Source organism: Solenopsis invicta, chromosome 8 (assembly GCF_016802725.1).
Source record: "Solenopsis invicta isolate M01_SB chromosome 8, UNIL_Sinv_3.0, whole genome shotgun sequence".
Classification (NCBI taxonomy): Eukaryota; Metazoa; Arthropoda; class Insecta; order Hymenoptera; family Formicidae; genus Solenopsis; species Solenopsis invicta.
Window position 1 is genome coordinate 13,786,236 of NC_052671.1, and position 22,077 is coordinate 13,808,312.

A 22,077-nucleotide genomic window follows, 5' to 3' on the forward strand; every position below is an offset into this window, starting at 1 on the left:
TTGTCGTTTCGCCCAACGCTTGCACTATTTGGCCATGGACTTTGCTTCTCTCATCTAATTACACGTACGCATTTACGTCTATGCATACGTCTATGAATACACGTGAGAACATAACCGATTGTTTAATCGCGGAATACTGCTAATCTTCGAATGCGCGACAGGCGACGGTGCGGCGTATATTCCGTCGAATTATTGATTTTATGTTGCCGTAGATAGAAGATCCTATGAATTAGATAGAAGAATCGCAGCAGATGATGCGTATGTGCGATAAAAGCCTTTTTTAAAAACTTTTATTTTATATGGATTTAAAATGTAAATGCATGCATTCTTATACGTCAATATGTTAATAAGCATGTCGATGTCAACTTATCAAAAGGTGTGGTCGCATTTCAACGCCAAGTCAAGACGCAACAAAAAAACCGCCTCTCTTTACGCAAATCAGCGATTTCTATGCACACGAGATTATCAGATCTTAGAAAATCTCAGAAACCGGTTGAACCGATCAAGTTCTGAGTAATGGATAAAATGGCATAAAAAGTGCTTTTATGTCTTTTTTGTGTCCTGCGAGCGGAAATATCGCGATGCAAAGCTCATTCATGTTCATTCTTGCATCATTGTTGTTCGGACGCTTCTTGAGTAAAAATATTCTCGTTTAGTGCATGCACGCTATTCTCGAAGAAAGAATGATTAATTCCTCGTGGTTGCAGAAACTAAGGCCAGGACTCAAATACGGAGCTAAATACTTTCAATACGATCACGAGCTTTCTGGTGGCAGGTCTCTCTCAGGTTAGTGTTCGTTTGAAGATCGAAAAAATCTTACAGACACGTTTTGCAACCTCTAACTGCTCGTCTTAAGAACATCAGGATCTTAAAGACACTCGCCGTTCCTTCAAGGAACCCTCGTCTAAGAATCATCAGAATCTTATAGACATCCGCTGTTCCTTAAGGGAACGTACGTCTAAAGATCACTAGGATCTGAAAAACATTTTTTTTCTCTCTTCAAAAATTCTAGAACTAGAACATTCTAGAATCGAACATTCTAGAACTTTTGGCAATTGATTTTCTCGTACGGGTCAGGCTTCTTTACGCAGGTAAAGAAATCTTGAGCCGCCCGTACATTCGAGTGACAAAGTCTCTATCTCTGTCTTTCTCTAGCCCCTTCGCCCTTCCCCTCCCTCTCTCATTCTGTAAGCACTCTCAATTTTTCTGTTATCTTAGCTATTTTTTTTTTTAGTTTTAATTGTTACTTTCATTTGTTTTTTTCTTTTCTCCGTTACGCTTAATTTATGTCATTTTATTTTATTTTTGTTGTTTTTTGTTATTTTAATTTATCTCTGTTCTTTTTATTTCTGTTACTTTTATTTTTATTTTTAGTTCTAACTTGCTGTACACTTATGCTTATAATTTGTCCATAAAGGGCTTGCCCTAGAGCAGTAAATAAACGCACAATCAATTAATCAATCAATCTCTCTCTCCGTCTCGAGCGAAAAAAGATCATTATCTCTCTCTGCGTCTCAAGTAAATCTCTCTCTCTCTCTCTCTCAGGTAACAAAGTCTCTTTCCGTTTTTATATTATTTTAAGCGTTCCTTCATTACAATTGAATAATTAAACTTTTTTTGTTATTAATAGAACTTTAGCAACATTTAATTATTCATACTTTTGTCAATTAATAGAAAACTTTTTAATAAATTATTGTTAAATTCGTTGACTGTATCTTATTTTTTTCGCCGACTTTTCCACGAAATAACTATTCAGTTTAAATAAGATTATTTCAAACAATGAGCTTAATATTGTCACATTAACTAAATTTGTTAGAAATTATTTATATTTAAATTAAGTTATTTGATTTCAGTTGACCAACTCGGAGCTAGAATAATCATTGCGAAACGCTTACAACAAAGACTTCTCCTGAAGAGATTGTTCATTTTCTTTATTTATAGATATTTTACTATAAAATATTATAAATTAATAGTATAATACATATATTTGAATACATCAACGTTTGTTTCAAAAAGTCTTCAAGTTTTTAAAAAAAGAACTTCAAAGCAGTGTGAACTGATAAAATAATTAATTTAAAGTAAAAAATAACAATGTCCCAAAATTTAGTATGGAATTATTTCACCCAACACAGACGACCAGTAGCAGAATGCAATTTATGTAATGAATGGTACCATAGTGAACAAGTGCTAAATTTAGAGAAACATCTGATACTTGAACATCCAGAAATAATAACAGAAATACATGAAAGTATTAGACGTGCCGATTTAGCAGAATGTTTTATATTTGATATGGGAGAGGTAAGATGTAAATATACTGATAATTACGTTGCCAACATATTTGACGGGATAGAATACTTAAAAGATCACTTGAGCAATCATAGTATAAAAGATTATGCAAGAGCGCTTAGAAGTGAACAAAGAAATCCAGACCAAGCATCACAATCAACAGCCACAGAGGACAACGCAAGTGCAAGTGCTAATAAACAATCGACTGATGCACTTTCGCAAAACACTAAAAGTCTTAAAGAATTACTATGGGCCAATTCCAATAACTTGGTATGGCGACATTTCAAACCAGTTAGAAAGTTTTATGCAATACCTGTAAAAATCGCTGCAAAGGTAGATTTTTGATTCCGAAGAAAAGATCTTTAAATATTTTGAAATGTACCAAGTAATGATGACTGCCCATTTTAACCTTAAAATCAGTCAATTTAGATGTTGTAAGCAGCATGTGATGGCAGAGAGTACATCTCGAAGATAAGAAAGAAAGAAAGAAAGAAAGAAATCGAATAAAAAAAAATTCAGTTTAAATATACTATCAAATATACACCTATCGATTATAAAGAGACTTGTGTTTTTGTAGCTAAAATCTCTACTGTTAGAATTTTACTTTCTATTATTAACTGTAAAGATTTTATTGCTCATTAGATGTTAAAAACACTTTTTTGCAAGGTAATGTACATCAGTACAAAATTTTGTAATGATATCACACGTTTTGTAGTGTTAAGTAACTTTTTGTACATCTATTTATGTCCTGGAAATTAACCATTAGGCCATACAAACGTGCAATTCAATTCGATCTGTACACATAATAAAAGTAAATAAAATGTAATAAGTGCAGTTAAATTATTTATTCCGTGTAAATTTAATACTCCCATCGTGTGTTTCTTAAATATTTAAGCCTCTACCTATGTTAATTGTAAGTCAGTCCCCTTTATCTTTTGACAGATCGAGTTTACATACCCCAGTGATCATGTAAGAATTAATCAAATAAATGAGCAGAATTATAATAATATCCATCAATGCGTAAATATTTTGACTAATATTCATGCTGTGATTGATTGTTTTTAATCTAAACATCTTTAGATATGTTTTTATACCTAATGAATTTTCACTTCTTATGATGCTTATCGTATCAGATCTTACCTCTGAATAATTCATAATATAATGCTCTATGTACGAATTAAGAGTTGTTCCTTAAAAGTTGTTCCTAGCGCCGGGTTCTCGCTAATAAACTTGTTTTTCCTTCCCTGATGAAAATTGGAAAGTTGTATTCCATTTTGATCAAAGAGAAGGTATCATTTTCTCCATTAAGAAAGGAGAAAATGATACCTGGATGCATTTGAACGTTCATTTTGTACGCATCCTAGTTAACTAATCTATAGTATAATAGTGTCTTCTGTATTAAAAATGTGAACGGGAGAATTCCTGAGGACGATGATGACGTTTCTTACAAGAAAATTTCGAGATTTAGACTTTGCATCGCGATATTTCCGCTCGCAGGACATGGAAAAAAAAATAAAAACACTTTTCATGCAATTTTATCTAGGCTATCAATTGAGACTAGTTAAAACTATAGTTTTAAAGGTTTGGAAAAAATCCGTTTTTTCTTTTAATTTTTCCGCAGATATTTTTGATTTTTTTTCAGGGGTAAAAAGATTCATTGGAAAAAATTAAAAGTGTTATACTGTAGTAGTATCTCATCAGTATCAAAGTTACTTGTTTTATGATATGATTTCTTAATTCTAGCTTTCGACACTTATGTTCGAGTCCGTAGTTTGCCATATACTTCCATTCGTGAGACAGTTTTATTTTTCATTTTGTCACTTTTATTCTAATTAATATTTTAAAGCTTGTATTACAAAAATTAAAGCATACATAATCTAAATTTCATGCTCATAAAATAATAGCAGGTCGAGAGTATGATTTGAAATAATTAAATTTATAACAATATACAGAAAAAATTAAACTATAAAACGAGATTACTTTTCAAGATTTTATCGGATCAGAATATGGCGAACAAAAGTTAAAAATTTATGTTAATGAAAAATAATTAGAAAACGGTTTGTATAAAGTTAAACTAATGTTAGTTTCTGTCTTTAAAGTTTTTCTTTTTATTTATGATAATGTGAATACGAGGGAAACAAAAAGCAAATCACAAAAATAAATAAAAGCAGAATTAATGTATTTTTTAAATAAAATAAAACGTATATGCTTCTTGATAATTGCTAATATTTTAAAAAATTCTTCAAATAATTAATATAAATATTAACTTAAATTAGTCTTTAAACTAGTTGCTAGGATTACATTTGTTCTTAAAACAGTTTGTTTAATAATTTTCATAATTATTAAATCTCAAGTGATGTACATTATTTCGAATATAAAATATAAAAATTAGCTTAATATTATTTCTGTTGGATTTACGAAGTAGAAATAAACTTTTTTTATCTGATTTATTATAACAACAAGGATGCATATTACATCCGTCACGCAGGACAACTTTCTTTATAGTAGTGAGAACAAAAGAACTGATTGTTATGAAAGAGTAAATGCTTCTCGCGATATCTCGATATCAGATATTACATTTAATATATGGGTTTGTAAAATATAACGTGTACTCCTACACTCTCCCCCTACAAATCAATTGCACTTATAAAAAATGAACAACATTTTAAATTAAATGCATTTCGTTACAACACCATTTGAGCTTATCTTTAGTTATACTTTTGGTCAAGCAATCAATAATCATTTGTATTAACATATAAAAATATTAACAGTTATTTTCTACTTCGTCTCGTACAAAATAAAATTTCAAATTTACATGACGCGTTTTAGTAGATGATTTTATATTCTTTAATCATTGAATTATGGATTTTCGCAAAATATTTTAGTTGGTTTGTTAATATATTCAGAACACTTTAATTCATATAATCATATTCTGTAGCCACTTAACATCTTTGACTATTTCTGAAACAGCGAATAATTCAACTTTGCAAGTAGAATTTCCTACTGTTTTTTGTTTTCTACATTTCCATGAAATAAGAAAATTACCAATAAATATGGCTTCCCCTGAAAAAGATTTCCCATTTTCTGTATTTCCCCAGCTGGCGTCAGAATATGCTCTTAACAATCCAAGCTTACGGTTGTAATGAAGTCACTTATATTTAGTACCGCTTAAATATCGCAACACTCCTTTACCTAATGTATAATGGCTCTTTTGCGGACAATGATTGTACTGAGAAAGGTAAGATGTTACAAATGCAATATCAGGCCTTGTTCTAGTTGCCAAGTATAAAAATTCTTTAATTAATTCTTGATATTTACCAATGTAAAATTTTTCGCTCTCATCTATCTGTATCTTATCTCCGCTTGTTAAAATTAGGGTATTAACGGGTTTACATTTAGTTATTCCATACTTATTTAGGTGCTTTTTAATATACTCTACTTTGACTCAAATAAACGCCTGTATCGTCACATTTTACTCGCATTCTTAAAAATAGTTTCGATTGAGTAGTTTCAATAATCTCGGATTCCTTCCGCAATGAATTGAAAATTTTCTCACATATGCGACCACTATCATCTATCGTAGTAAAATCATCAACATACAAAGTGAATATAAAGAAGCACGTTTTATTGCTATTTGTAAAAAAAGTTCTTTCTTTAATTTGTAATACCAATTCCTTCCAGATTGAGATAAACCATTTAAACTTCTTTTAATTTTACATACTTTACTACTATCATCAAATCTTTCTTCGAAACCTGGAGGAGGCTTTAAATAAAGAGTTTCTTCTAATCTACCATGCAAATATGCAGTTTTAACGTTACAAAATCTTACATTTAAATTTTTCTTAGCTGCTATCGCTATAATTGTTCTCCATGTTTCAATGCTTACAACTGGTGAGTACGACTCATTGTAATCCTGATTTTTTATTTGATAGTATCTAGCTGCAACTAATCTAGCCTTATATTTTACTTTATTAGTTTCATCTCTTTTAATCGAAAATACTCATTTACTTATTACGATTTTAACCTCTTTTGAACATTTATAAGTTTTCCATACGTCATGTTTATTTAATGATGCTAACTCATTTTTCATTGCATCTTTCCAATTTTCCCAATTATTGCTATTACGAGCTTCATTAAAATTACGCGATACAAAAATATTTTCCATTAACTGAGCATGATGAATATTCTTTAGCCTAGCAGAGCGTCTTACTCTTTCCTCTCTTAGACGAGTTTCTCTTTCTGCTACATATTTTTCTTTTTGTCTCAAGCTCTCACCTGCCATTAGACCTTTTGGTCTTCCTCTTCTAATTATTTTCCTATTCTGAACTCTATCTTTATTTTCATTTTGATCATCTATGCTTCCTACATTATATTGAGCATTGTTATCATCTGTATCATCTATAGACTCTATTTCACTACTTTCTCTTTGATCATCAGATTCTACCTCTCTATCTATATCATTATTATAATTATTATTCGGTTTATTATCGTCTGACATTAATAATATTTTCTATATTTCAACGCTCATATTCTTTGTCTCTTTTACATTCTCTTAAATAATAACTACCCTTTTGAATTTTGTCAAAATTTACATTACGTTCCTCTATAATTATTTTACACTCAATGTCAAATAAACGATATCTCGCTCTCGCAAATATCCTAACATTATCGCTTTTTTTCCACTTGATTGTAATTTATTAATGATTGATGAGTGCGTTTGACAAAGTGCACTAGCCTATTCTCTTTACTCTTTGCCTCCACTGTTCGTCGAAGAAAAATCTACAGCAATCTGCAGTACCGGCGTCGAGTGAGTTCCACCGTCAGTCCAGCATCGCCTCAAAAGTAATGATTCGTTACTTTCTTCATTATATTTTTTTAATGCTAAATTGTATTATAAGATGTTAGATTAAAAAATTTTTTTGATAATAATAAATTTTTTAATTATGGTCAATAAAATTTACAATTCTAATCTCTATAGCAAACTTTTCTTTACAGAAAATATCTTATAAAGACCGTATAATAACAATGCTTAAGGGCAGACTTCATGATCATTTTGAGACAAAAATCTCAATAATAAAATATCGAAACAAGTAATTTCGGACAATTTGTTTGTTAATTTTAAATGTTTCTCACTTGAAAACTATTAAAAAAAATTGTTTTTAAACAATAGTTTTTAAATGAGAAGAGTTTGAAGTCGCCAAACAAATTGTCCAAAATTTACACTTTCCGGTCTAATACATCGCATAGTGAAGGTGTATGCAAAATCAGAATCTCATATTTAAGAACCTTCATTACTATGTGATATGATCTACGCACACGTCTGTACCAACTTTTGACAATCTGATTTGCCAATTTTAAACACTTCTCATAAAAAAACTATCATCTCAACATTTTGGTATATGGATTTTTACCTCAAAATGATCTCAAGAATCTATCTTTAAAGCGATCTGAACCGATCTCTATACGTGTTTATTTTCGGACACCCATATCTCTTAAATGGCTTTACAGATCTCAAAATCCTTTTACATGATACATGTACTCCAGTATCAGCTTTATCTTCAAATATCTGGTATCTTTGAGCACAATTGTTTGGTATTCATATGGAAAATTAAGAAATAAATTTCTGAAATAAGTCGAACACGCAACCAACATAATTTTATGACACCATCACATTGCTATCCAGGACGAGAGTGACGTTGGTACATATTTTGCTATGCAACAGCTCGTTAAAAAAGAAGTCCAGCTGTTTTAAATGATTATTTCGTTGGATGCAGTACCCTATAGACATATTGTCTGAATGAGATAATTATCTATTCGAGTCGAATTTGTGGCACGAGAGACTCACGATGGTGTGATTTGATCAAGAAACATAATAGAAATAGAAACATCTTGATTCTATCACTAGAGTTTCGTGACAATATCTGATAATTTATTTTTATTCTTCAATGCTGTATGACTTCTTTCTGCATTAATCTTCATCTGATGATTTATTCTTATTCTTCAATGCTGAATGACTTTGCATTAATCTTCATCTGATGATTTATTCTTACTCTTCAATGCTGTATGACTTCTTTCTTGATGTTCGTTGATTATCTTCCATGTTGTGATCCGTTTCCAAATCCATTACTTCTGTGTTATTATCTTCTTTATAATCTTTTTCTATTGCTTTTTCCTTTTCTTTATTCAATTTCTCTTATGTATTCTCCTCTATTGTCTTTAACGTCGGTTTCTTGATAAAAATCTTGTGCTTTGAAAAGAGTCTTTGTTGTCTTCTCCTCATCAAAAACAACACTCCTTCCTATAATCAGTTTGTTCTCTTCTAAATCCCAAAGTCTATATCCGTAGAATAGTAGCTTAACGTCTTTTAATTTATTAAATTTTCCTGTTCTTCTCTTGGCACGTAAAGATACACCCGACTTCCGAATAATTTTATCTTTTTAACGCTTTGTCTTTTTCCATTTTATTTTTTTGCAGGTACATAATTTGTTATATGACATTTGTTGATTTTAAGTAGATTGCACTCATAACTGCCTCAGATCAAAACGTCTTTTATAGAACTGCTTCCAATAATAAACACCTTGCTTTTTTCATTATGTTCCTATTCATCTTTTCTGCAACTTCGTTGTGTTCAGGTGTATACCTGATAGTATATTTAAACTGAATTTCTTTTGATTCGAATTCTTCCTTGAGTATCTTCTATATACTCTCTGCCATCACATGCTGCTTATAACAGCTGCATCGACTGATTTTAAGGTTAATATGGGCAGTCGTCATTGTTTGGTACATTTCAAAATATTTAAAGATCTTTTTTCGGATTTTATTAAATATATTACGATAAAATGAATAAAGTTATTTATGAATAAAATAATATATTGCATGATATACTGTATGATTTTAGACTTATAGGTTTCATAAGATTAATATGGACTAATTGTGACGTAGTTTGACTTGCTTTCCTTCTATATAGATTTTAAAAAAACTCTGTAACTATTGTAACTTGTATTCCATCAACTAGTATTTCTAACGTTATATTTCGTTTCGCTTCTTTTTTTTTTCTTAAAATACTAAATTTCAAACAGGCCAAAGACGAGCAATAATCAGGTTCTACTATAATGGTCGTTCATGATATATGATCAAGTGGTCTTTTAATCTTTTTGTTCCGTGAAATATATTGAGAAAGTAATTGCAATTATCAACATTGCATGTTATTCGAGGAAATTTTTTGTCACATTCAAAATATGATGATAGATTGAGACGCTTAATTTCTTCATCTATTTCACATCGCATTTTATCTATTAATTTTGGATGACAACACACCACGTGCCGCTCAAATACATGCAAACTTTTACCTTTGCAGCGAGTTTCACAGATACTGCATTTTGCATAAGGCTTTCCATCTGGTTTGAAACAGCGCCATACCAAATTATTGAAACTGCCCCATGGCAATTCTTCAACATTTTTAGTGTCTTGCGGAAGTGCATCAGTTGGTTGTTTACTAGTACTTGCATTGTCCTCTGCAGATGTTAGCTGTATATCTTCATTACTGTCTTCGGCTGCCTGTTCTGTCATAACATTTTTGTTATTTTCAGGCATAGAAGTTCTTATATGTATATTTTTATGATGTTTGCTCAAATGGTCTTTTAATCTTTTTGTTCCGTGAAATATATTGAGAATGCGAATGCAATTATCAACGTTGCATCTTATTCGAGGAAGTTCTGTATCACATACAAAATATGGGGATAGATTGAGGTGCCTTATTTCTTTATCTATTTCACATCGTATTTCATCCATTAGTTTTGTATGACGATACAGCAAGTGTTCCTCAAATCTGTCCAAAGATTTACCTTTACAGTGTTTTTTACAAATATTACATTTTGCATAAGGCCTTTTAACTGGTTTGAAATATCGCCATACCAAATTATTGGAATTGCCCCATTGCAATTCTTCAAGATTTTCTGTATCTTGCGATGATCCATCAGTTGGTTGTTTACTAGTACTTGCATTGTCCTCTGCAGATATTAGCTGTATACCTTCATTACTGTCTTCAGTTCTTTGTTTTGTCATTATATCTGTGTTATTTTTAGGTATAGAATTCATTGTACATATATCTTTATGATATATGCTCAAGTGGTCTTTTAATCCCTTTGATCCGTGAAACATATTGAAAAAGTGAATGCAGTTATCAACATTGCATCTTATTCGAGGATGTTCTGTGTCGCATTCAAAATATGGTGATAGATCGAGACGCTTAATTTCTTCAGTCATTTCACATCGCATTTTATCTATTAGCTTTGTATGAGAACGTAGCAAGTGTTTCTCAAAATTGGCAGCTGCACCTTTGAGGTAATTTTTGCAGATATTGCATTTTGCATAAGGCTTTTTAACTGGTTTGAAATATCGCCATACATAGGAATTGCCCCATTGCAATTCTTGATGATTTTCTGTACCTTGTGAAAGTTCATCAGTTGGTTGTGTACCAACACTTACATTGTCCTCGGTGGATATTAGCTGTATATCTTCATTACTGTCTTCCACTGCTTGTTCTGTCGCTATATCTGTGTTATTTTTAGGCATAGAAATCCTTGCATATATACTTTTATGATGCTGTTTCAAATGGTCTTTTATCATTTTTGTTCCGTGAAACATATTGAACATGCGAATACAATTATCAACATTACATTTTATTCGAGGAAGTTTTGAATCGCATACGAAATATGGGGATAGATTGAGACACCTAATTTCTTCATCTACTTTAGATTTTATTTTATCTATTAGTTTTGTATGACGACATAGCAAGTGTCGCTCGTAATTTTGCAAAGCTGGACCTTTGCAGCGATATTTACAGATTTTGCATTTTGCATATGGCATTCTATCTGGTTTGAAATATAGCCATACCGAGTTATAGGATTCGCCCCATGTGAACCCTTCATAATTTTTTGTGCCTTGTGAAGGTGAATCAGTCGGTTGTTCACTAGCACTTGCACTTGCGTTATTTTCTGTGACTATTACCTGTGTACTTTCACTGTTATCTCCAGCTACTTCTTCTGTTATTACTTCTGTGTTATTTCTTGGCACAGAAATTCTATTCATTTCTTCTGTACATATACCTTTGTGATATTTGCTCAAATGATTTCTTAATTTTTTTGTTCCGTAAAACATATTGAGAAAGTGAATGCAATTATCAACTTTGCATCTTATTCGAGGAAATTTTGTGTCGCATACAAAATATGATGATAGATTGAGATGCTTAATTTCTTTATCTATTTCACATCGCATTTTGTCTATTAGTTTTGTATGATGATACAGCAAGTGTCGCTCAAATGTGTTCAAAAATCTACCTTTGCAGGGTTTTTTACAGATATTGCATTTTGCATGAAACTTTCTAACTGGTTTGAAATATCGCCATACCAAGCTATCGGAATTGGCCCATGGCAATTCTTTAAGACTTTTAGTGTCTTGCGAAAGTGCATCAGTCGGTTGTTTATTGGCACTTGCGCTTGCGTTGTCCTTTGTAACTGTTGATTGTGATGCTTGGTCTGAATTTCTTTGTTCACTTCTAAGCGCCTTTGCATAATCTTTTATACCATGTTTGTTCAAGTGATCTTTTAAGCAATCTATTCCGTTAAATATGTTGACAATGCAATTGTCAATAGTGCATCTTGCCTCAGAATCTCCTACATCGAATTTAAAATATTCTGTTAATTCGGCAATAGTTTCACGTATTTTTGTTATTACTTCTGGATGTTCACGTGTCAGATGTTTCTCTAAATTTAGCACTTGCTCACTATGGTACCATTCATTACATAAATTGCATTCTGCTACTGGTCGTCTGTGTTGAGTAAAATAATTCCATACAAAATTTTGGGACATTGTTATTTTTCACTTTAGATTAATTATTTTTAATTATCAGTCCACTGTTTTAAAGTTTTTTTTATTCTTGCTTGCTGCTGATTGGTGACATTAAGTGGTTATTCATAATTGCATGATTGAAAGAACACGTATGTTTGAGAATCTCTTTTCTTAAACATGAAAACTTTTTGAAACCAACGTTAATGTATTCAAATATATATATTTTACGATTAATTTATAATATTTTATGGTAAAATATAGATAAATAAAGAAAATATGTACAATCACTTAACAGTAGTTTTTGTTAGAAGCGTTTTGCAATGATTCTTGTAGCTTCGAGCTGGTCAACTGAAATCAAAGAATTTTATTAATTTTATAAATTATTTATGTTATTTTTATTTTTTATTTATTTTTTGCGTGTTTATCTCAGATTTGGACTCAAGGCTCCTTTAGATTTCTGTAATTCGCGGTGATATTCAAGATGCCACTTCAAAATATGAAATATTACATTTACGTAAATATATACATCTTTAACAACAACTCATATTTTTAACAAATAATTTAATAACTTTATTGTCATTTAAATAATAATGCGCTATAACATCCGTCGCCAGATCGTCAAAGATTTTGGTGCTCCCAAAAATCTTATACTAAAGTATTCCTTACACATCGTAGTATCGAAATATAACAATTTCCGAATTTAATGCTAACTGCAAACTATTGTAAATAATTAGTTTAAGCGCGGCACACGCTCTCCGCGGATAAACAATTTATTTACAACAGTTCGCAGTGAGCATCAAATTCGGAAATTGATATTTTAGAAACGGGATTGTGATGGTGCGTTGTGGTTGACGACGGAAACGATAGATATGTAAATATAATTTTACTATACTCTCTATTACAAATATAAAAACGGGAAACAAAGTTTATCGATAAAAATTAATATCAAGTGCGTGACGGAGATGTCTTCGTGTTCATAATCAGATGAAATCTAACTAACTTGTTTTGTCCGAGCCGACGATTTCACTTCTGACTCGTTGCAGATCGAGGGTCAGACCCTCTCTAATAATGAAAATCTACAAAGCTTTATGATCATCGAATATTAGAAACTTTATGACCAACCTTCGAAGACCACACGCTTGGTTAAGTTAAAATTTCTCTCTTTTTTAGTTTCTTTCTTTCCTTTTTTCTGAGAATCGTGGAAATGTTTGCCACACAATATATTTCAATTCTACAATGTCTAAGAAATATTTTAGTTTTAAATTTTTACGAGCCTCACATTCTATGAAGATCTGATAACTGATTTTATGCGTTATTGAACGGAATAAATTAATAATTGTTATTGTATTATATTAGTAACAACTTCGAATTCTATTATATTTTGATTATTTCTATGTTATTTTAGTACCGATAACATACAAATATGAAGGTCTGTGAGTATTGTTCACCGAGATCGCGATGTTACTCTGCGTATATAGTAATATTTTTTAAACAAGTATATATTTTTAATTTATTTTAGGAGTTTCTTTGAGCATTAAATTAGCACTGAATTCTAATATACTTGTTTCGTGTTTGCGACCACTATATATATTTATTGTTATGGGGGGGGAGAGGAGTTCAGCTTGATGCCAAGTTGAACTTTTCCACTTTTTACCAAATTTCCTGCAAAATGATTTAAACACCAAAATTCGGACTATGGTACTAAATTAGCACACAAATAGCATTAAATTTTTGACTAGATAAGAACTAGATTTTCGATGGTGGGGAGTCCAGATTAATAAAGATAAAGTTTTGCAAATTTCGTAAAAAAACGTCCGCCAAATGTTGAAATATACAAACTTTGCAAAGTTTTACGAAGTGAAATAAAAATCACACGCAAATGTGGTTTATAGCGTACAAAGCATGGTTCTTTACGATTAATTTGCGTATTTTAAATTGAGTATTGTACTATTCTTTTTTCACTGTATTATTCAACATTGAAGCAACAATGGTTTCTTTTGCTTCAATGTTGAATAATTCGGTAAATAAAAATCGTATAACGTTTAACATGTATGCAAATTGAAGTAAATGTTCACGCTTTCGAAAACTGTAAACTGCATTTACATGCAACTTTTAATTCATGTTAAATAACTTTGCAAAATTTATAACAAATGTTACAAATTATTTTTATTTATAAATTCCATAAAAGATTAGTAAGGTGTTTTTAAAGTCGATATAAAAAGTATGTAGAAACTTTAAATTGTTAAATATTTTCGAAAAATTTTATTATGATTTATCATTTTTGTCAACGTTACACTCTCCTTTGGAGAATAGAATGGGTGATCCTCTAATTTTGCGGTAACTCAATTTTTGCCAAATTCGATATTAAAAATTTGTGATAACTTAAAGAAGCTTCGAGAAAAATTAATTCAAATAATAAAATAAACCCAGGTAGATCATTTTACAATTTTTTCACAAGGTATCACAAGTTTCAAATATTGACTTCAGCAAAAATTGAGTGACCGTTTAACGGGAAAATATCGATTTTAAAAATGCAATTTTAAGAAAAACGCGTTTTAATGCTTCAAGTTAAATTTCCGACTTAATAAAATGAAAATTTTGTAACTTACATGGATTCGTCTATTCTTAGGTCTATTCATATAGTGAGTCCCCAAATCATTTGCAGCCTCCAAATTTTTAATTTAAACTTGTCGTTGAAGTGCTCTTGCCTCTTGAGTTCTCTGCTGTGCGCTGTGATCCAAAATTTTGGTGCAGGTAACGATTTTCTTTTATGTATCTACCAGCATTTGGACCACTACTCACTCAATACAATAACTCGAAATATTTTAAAAAGTATATAGCATTATCTTCATTAAATATTTGCCTCGAATTCACAGACTTTCTTTCTATTGTCCTCGATTTCCATAGATTAATAGATTGTCTCAAATTTCTAATCCTTTTCTAGATGTACAACTCAATGATGAATAAAACAAGAGATCACAGAATAAAATGCTGCGATAGAATTTTCGAGTGTACTGCTCGACTACTAACGCTATACTACTACCTGTTAGTTTTCTGGAAAGATCAAAAGGTTCTTCTTTTAGGCAGTGGTGCCAGAGATGCCCCGCACTTGCGCATGCGCGTTGGTTTACAAATGAGATAGCAGTATTGTAGCTATAGATAACGCTGTGGGGGATATGAGGTTTGCGCGTTTGAGTCATTAGTTAGATTATCTTTTTGTTATAATTTAGCCACAATTAATTATTTTAATTTAATTAGATTATATTACTAAGAGTTATGTCTTTATACATTATGTCCATAATTCTATTTTTCTTTGGGGTGACTAAAAACGCCAGTTTCACGAACGATTTAGATACTTTACTGGCGCTACTAACTCTGCACATGCGCGAGTGCGGGGCATCTCTGGCATCACTGCTTTTAGGTACGGTTTTATATGGCTTTAGGTATTTACTAACACAAGTATAAGTAGGTGCATAGGGGCCTTTTCTGGACCACTATGTGTTAGTGAATGTACATACGTATATGGTGTGTATAGGCTGGTTTTTTATTTCTGCACTAGACTGCACTGAAACGTTCCTTCTTGCTTTCGCTAACTTTAAACATCTACCTATTTTATTTTAAGTGTACACGACATGTCCAATTGGGTCAGGCAAGCTAATTGAGAGAGTTCAGAAACAGGAAATAAACGGTGTGTGTGTGTGTGTGTGTGTTAGGACGTCACATGGCATGGGCCTGGCTTCGAGAGGGGGGAGCGTACGTTTTTGAATACGGGGGACGACTTTACGCGGAGAAGGGGAACTACTTTTGCGACCGTATTCATACTTCATAGTTCTTTCTTGAGAAATAAAGATTCCTTGCTATTGTCTCACATATTTCTGTTTAACCTAACAAAGACAGACAGAAACAAAAAATCCTCATTTCTTTTCGCAGAAGGACTATGAATAATTTAATTTAATTAAAACGATTTTATATCAAACTATTAGTTATAACCACTTTATACTAATTTTATATTAATTTTATGTCAATTTATTAAAATTAGTTTAATAACAATTGTTTACATTGCACTTAAATATCAATAATATTTAGTATATTATCAGGATTTTCTTGCGGTGGCCTATTTGTTGCATCACGAATAGTATAAAGAAGTCTCGATGAAAGGTACCGAAAATGTTCCTGTCGTGCGTATTCCTATTTTAAAAATGTTAAATAGATAGTCGCATCTCTCGAAGTTTATTATTGACGCTTTTTGGTTATGCTGATTGGTTCTCCCGTTGTGCTTACTTCGTGTGCTACTGTCATTGCCGAGATTTTGAAAATTATGTGTATCAAGGGTTAATTTGTGTATCGGATAAATTTATAATTTGTAAATTACGAAAGCTGTGTAGTGCACGCGTGGCGCGCGCCTGTTTTGCTAAACCATAAAACTCACTATGCGTGCACATGTATGTACTCAGAGTTCGAGAATTGGATTTGCAAGTGCAATAGTAACCTTGGATGTGAGAACCGTCCTGAGCATTCATTCCATCATCCATATCATAATTGTCTATCGGTCGATATGATATTCATAATTTCGCTGCATTGAAATCGAGAATACACTCTAAGTCTTGTTAAACCAGGTTGTTTTAGGACCGACAGACGATCATGGTAGCTCGAATTCAGCGGTAGCTCGAATACGGTGCTCGAACTCTGAGTACATGTGCACACATAGCGAGTGTTTTATAGTTTATTGAATACGATCGACAGGAACATGTTCGATATCCTTCATCGAGACTCCTTTACACTATTTGCGATGCAGCGAATAGACTACCGCAAGAAAATCCTGATAATATAACAAATGCTGTTGATGTTTAAATATTAATTCATTGTTCTACTCCCTTCTCCCCACACACACACACACATACACACACACACACGCACGCACACACGCACACACGCACACACACACACACACACACACGCACGCACGCACGCACGCACGCACGCACGCACGCACGCACGCACGCACGCACACACGCACGCACGCATACATAAATTTACATGCACCCAACAGAGAGGGTTTGAAGTCATAAAATACTGCAAAAGTAAGACAAACCGTAGGGTTCTCATGCTGTAATGCACGCACTCGTAGACGCACACGCACATGCACACACACGCGCGCGGAAAAACTGAGAGAAAAAGAAAGAAAGGGAGTGGAAAGAGAATAGAAGAGGGAGGCATTATAAGGTCATTTCCTACACGCAATCGCCTATTTTCTACTTTCAACTGTCCCTAGAGCCCAAACGGCTCAATGCATCAAGTTGGGGCAATGAGAGTTTTTCATTAGAACCAATGTAAACTACAAATTTCTAAAGTTTTAACCAAATCCACCGGGACCTATTTTCCACAAGGTTTGTGCGGGGTCCTTTGAAATTAAAATTAAAATTTTGAAATTTTTATATGTAATTTTTTTAATTAAGAAATTGAGAGTGAACGAGCATGTGAAACAAATTTAAATAACTACTTGTCTTCGTATTATGTACTTATTTCATATCTAGCTTACTATTATTACTTGACTTAGTATGTTTGGCATATAATGTGCTGTGATTTTTTGTCTTTGCTTATGTTGAACACATAAGCGTATCGGTCCTGGGTCAGTGAATGGCGACTCGCATTGGAATGCAATGATAATAAATTATCGTTACAGTGAGCTGTCTCATTATCGCTGTCATTGATACTAGCGTTGATAACCATGTCTATTGCGTCCTCACGATGAAGCTCGCTTACTATATCGCTTCTATTTCTGCTGCTATCTTTCATCATTAAGCCGTTCACTTGCAGCATTTCCGCAACCTCTATCAGATCAATCATCACATTCATATTGCCGAAATACATGTACTCCAGTATCAGCTTCATCTCCGAACATTTGACATCTTTCAACACAATTGTTTAGTGTTCACATAGCAAATAAATAAATTTGAAAAATAAATTTCTGAAATAAGTCGAACACACAACACACAACCAAGACAATTTTATGACACTTAATCATCATTGTTAACCAGAACGAGAGTGACGTCGGCAAATATCTTGCTGTACAACAACTCGTTGAAAAAAAGTCTAGCTGTTTTAAATGATTATTCCGTTCGATGCAGTTTCCTATAAACATATTGTCTGACAATAAGATAATTATCTACACTGTAAAAAATAAAATGCTAATAACACTTTTGTATGTCCCAGAAAGTGCACTTTAAATTTTAATTTAAAATAACTCAAAAGTTACGATAAAATAACTTTTATTTTAACTTAATATCTTAAAATAAGAGTTATTTTAACTCAACTTTTGATTTATTTTAACTTAAAAGATGTTACATTAATAAATTTAGCAAATAATTGAAGACATGTAAGATAAAGAATTTTCGAAAAACTACTTGTACTATTTGTTTACGATGAAGTTGAAAGTAACTAATAATGTATCATAATTATGTAATGTAATTTGATGGAAAATATAATTCCAACATATTTCTGAAATAAAAACGTTTTTGAGACACGATGGCTCGACCATCGAGTTTTGTGAGACATTTGGGGCAGGAGAGGGGATGAGAATAATGTGTGTCACCTGAGAAAGCGGTAGAAAATGTGTATTTAATTCCAAGCCCTGATCTAGATACCATATACAAACACGTAAGTTCTAAACGATTTCTGTCCAAACGAAGGCTAGTTTTGATAAAATCGCATTATGTGTTTTTTACTTGAAAATTCCAACCTGTGCTTTAACGTAATTTATGGCGCGTCGGATGAAACTGAATTATGCGATTATAGCCGGTAATCAAATATTTGATTACTGCATTTATTACCCATTTTATGCGATATTACCCTTCTTTTGCTTTAGGCGAACACATTAATATTCCAGAGATAAAAAGTAATATAATTATCGTTTTCATTTATTTAATATTTTAACATAAAAATAGTTTATTAAAACTGTTTAGTTGCGTTTGATAATACTCCATATCGTAAAATTTTACTCTCACGCATTTATTTCACTTGCTCATTCGATAGATCCAGTTTTGTCTCTGGTTTCGTTTCTCAACAAACGATACAATATAAATTGCGATTAAAATATACGACAGGTCATACCTTACTATTGTACGATAATAAAGGTTGCTTTAATTAAGTATTAAATCATGGTACTTGCATTTTCTGAAAATAATGTAAGGTGCGCGCCCGTGATATACGCGACAAGGTTGTGACTGTACGTGCGCCGCTCCATTTAGCACCGATGGAAACCGGAAGTTCTTCCTGCATAGCGTTGGAATTGCGCGGGTCGAGGGTTGACGCGGAGTCCCAGCAATTAACACGAACGTTTAATTAAGCGTCCCCCTGGCTAGATGCACGTAGACGCTGTTATTCTCACATACCTAGAGCTGAGATATATCGTTACTACTAACAATTACTCCAGCGCGTTGCATGGATAGAAGATTGTCTTTGAGACGTTCGAATTAATAGAGCAGCTCAACTTGTTTCTGTTATTTGTCTTTTGCTAATTACACTATACTGTAAATCAAACTTTTTACTAGCTTTCGAAATTAGCAGTTGTATGAAACTTTTCGATAATTTATACGCGTTAATTCGTATAAATTTACAAAATAGATAGGATTGGTTAACAGAGACTGATAGTAATACATTATACATATAAACGGAATTAAATTTTTAATCGGATGTAGATGTAGTTTTATAAAAAAAATATTATTAAGATTACTTTTGACAGTTTTGCTTCTTAATTAATAATTTATTAAAATATTCAAACAGGACCAAATTGTTCTTGTAAAATGTCAAATAATCTAATTAATTCTAGTTTTTCTTTTTTTAGATTGTGATCATGCATCGGAAACAACGTTCTGTCATAGTTTCCTAGTGTTTTATGAACAAGCGGTAAATTCCGGTGAAAAAGTCGAAGAAAAAGCGGTGAGTTCAATATAAATTTCTACTTTTCGATTCGCCTTTCCTTCGCGGAACTGGAATAAATCCGCGAGTCATAAATATAGAAGTGAGAGCCTTCGTGGCGCGTTGTACAAAGTTACATATTGTTTCATAAGAACGGGATGAGGTTGAGAAGGCGGTGATAAAGGGGAAAGTTGAACCAGGTAACGTTCTTCATTGCGTGCCGTGACTACCGAGTATCGTTCTCCCTACCTAAACAGCAATAAGCGAGCAGTAAAGAGTATTTTATGGCGACCATGGGAATGCTTCTGCCTTAGATATTTGCGGTAGAAAAAATTAGTTGCCACGGAATAAGATTATTACGAATTTATTTAAACAGAATAACAAATAACACCTTATGCTTTTACATCGTAACTTGCTTGCACGCGGACACAGTCGAGTATCCTTCTTCAATTTTAATAAGCTTTGAATATGCTCAAATATATTGTAGATTAAAATGAGAGACAGTATATTTTTTTACAAGTGCTTCCTTCGGATTAAGAGGGTGAAATGTCCCTCTGAAAAATATTGATTATTTTCTTTTGAAGTGAATCTCGGCAAAACTATAAAGGAAAAAATTTTTAAATGAAAGCTGATTCAAGAGCTCAAAAATTGTTCCAAGAGTACTTTATATTCAAAAATAGTTTCAAGAGTACTTTATAATATTGATAAACTTTTTAAAATTTTTATTGAACAATTTTTTAAATTTTTATTAAAAAGAATTATTATTGTTATAAAGTACTCTTGAAACCATTCAACTTTTATTTAAAATATTTTTTTCCGTCTTTTATAGTTGCAACGATATCAGTTTTGAAAGAAGATAACCGATATTTTTCTTTCAGCCTCTTAATGAAAAAGCACTTGTAGAAAGTAGTGCTTTTTATTTTTTACTACATTTTAACATTTCCAAGCTGGTTAAAATCGGAAGGGGACACTTACGTACCCTTGTACTTAGGTGCAATTTTTTTCTAAGTGTCTTATGAGCTAGCCAATTCTATTGAAATCGTAATGAATTTCAAATGTTCGGCACAACATTTAAAATAAAAACTTTTCGAAATAGCTTGGTTTCGATTGCAATTACGTGCTTGTGCAGCCGTGCAGCTTATATCGATGGACATCGATCGTACGTAAATCGTTTAGCGTATTTGCTGGGACAGAATCAACTTTCAGGGGTCTTCGATAATCGTTAATCGCCATTCAAATAAAGATTCGACCGCGGCAGTATTTGGATCTGGAGTTAGCTTCCTCTCGATGTAACCCTTTTATCGTTAATTGCATATTGTTTTTCCGTAAACAAAAATAGTCGAAACAGTCGTACTGTCGTACTGTTCTATCAGCCGTGCAATTAAAGTTAAACAACTATAACGAGCTTGATAGGCCGAGCGTTAGGTTCATTCGCGAGTCACAAGGAATATTTCCCTGGGCAGAAAAAGAGTAGGTAAATGCAGGTCGAAAAAGAAAGAGCAAAACGGATATCGCGCGCCACAGAGAGACCGCGAGAGTTTATAAGTTTTAATTGGGGGAGAAGCAGACAGCAATTGGAGATTCTGTTCTCTCTTTTCCACGTTTACAGCCGCTCTTCAAACTCTGTCACCTCTCAGGTTCTCATCCTTGTTTACCCGCCGCTCTGCGATAATAATAATACTTACTCATTGTTTTAGAAATTAACTTCAGGCTTCTTGCATCCGCCGCAAATGTAGTCGTAGAAGGAACGGTGGGGTGAGAATCCTCTGCATTCACTTCAATTAACCGGTAATGGATTAACGGCTTATCTCTTTCTTAGTTTACCTCGACGTCGCTATCGTCCCCACAGCCGCCGGATATGTCCGGTGCTCAAAGTGGCGTATTTAAGAACTGCGTCCGTACTTTTAAGAAATTTTACTTTTCGCCGAGAATGATATTTAGTAATTGGCTTGATAATGGAATGGAATTTTGCTTCTTTGTATCGAGATTCTCAAAAGGGCAAGGGCTAATAAGCACAATTAAAAT

At 32.5% G+C, this 22,077-nt stretch overlaps 2 protein-coding genes across 3 annotated transcripts; one reads left to right on the forward strand and one right to left on the reverse strand.

The window, feature by feature from the left end:
* The first annotated feature begins 433 nt into the window (after nucleotides 1–433).
* LOC113003948 lies at nucleotides 434–20,692 on the forward strand. 2 transcript variants are annotated; one of them, XM_039452893.1, is made up of 2 exons: nucleotides 434–786; nucleotides 19,979–20,692. In XM_039452893.1, the coding sequence occupies exons 1-2, from the start codon at nucleotides 660–662 to the stop codon at nucleotides 20,086–20,088; spliced, it is 237 nt and encodes a 78-aa protein (XP_039308827.1). In that variant the 5' UTR covers nucleotides 434–659; the 3' UTR covers nucleotides 20,089–20,692. The 2 variants fall into 2 exon arrangements, with proteins under 2 accessions (XP_039308827.1, XP_025991309.1); XM_026135524.2 differs by lacking the exon at nucleotides 19,979–20,692 and adding an exon at nucleotides 1,854–3,126 and having other exon boundaries at nucleotides 442–786.
* Nucleotides 5,457–7,192, reverse strand: LOC120358492. Its single transcript, XM_039452894.1, has one exon. The coding sequence runs from the start codon at nucleotides 6,782–6,784 to the stop codon at nucleotides 6,287–6,289; it is 498 nt and encodes a 165-aa protein (XP_039308828.1). The 5' UTR covers nucleotides 6,785–7,192; the 3' UTR covers nucleotides 5,457–6,286.
* Nucleotides 20,693–22,077: the final 1,385 nt, after the last annotated feature.

What these genes read in the sequence shown, in the direction of transcription:
- LOC113003948 (XM_026135524.2), top strand. Translation starts at nt 2,092, where the DNA reads ATGTCCCAAAATTTAGTATGGAATTATTTCACCCAACACAGACGACCA.
- LOC120358492 (XM_039452894.1), bottom strand. Translation starts at nt 6,784, where the DNA reads ATGTCAGACGATAATAAACCGAATAATAATTATAATAATGATATAGAT.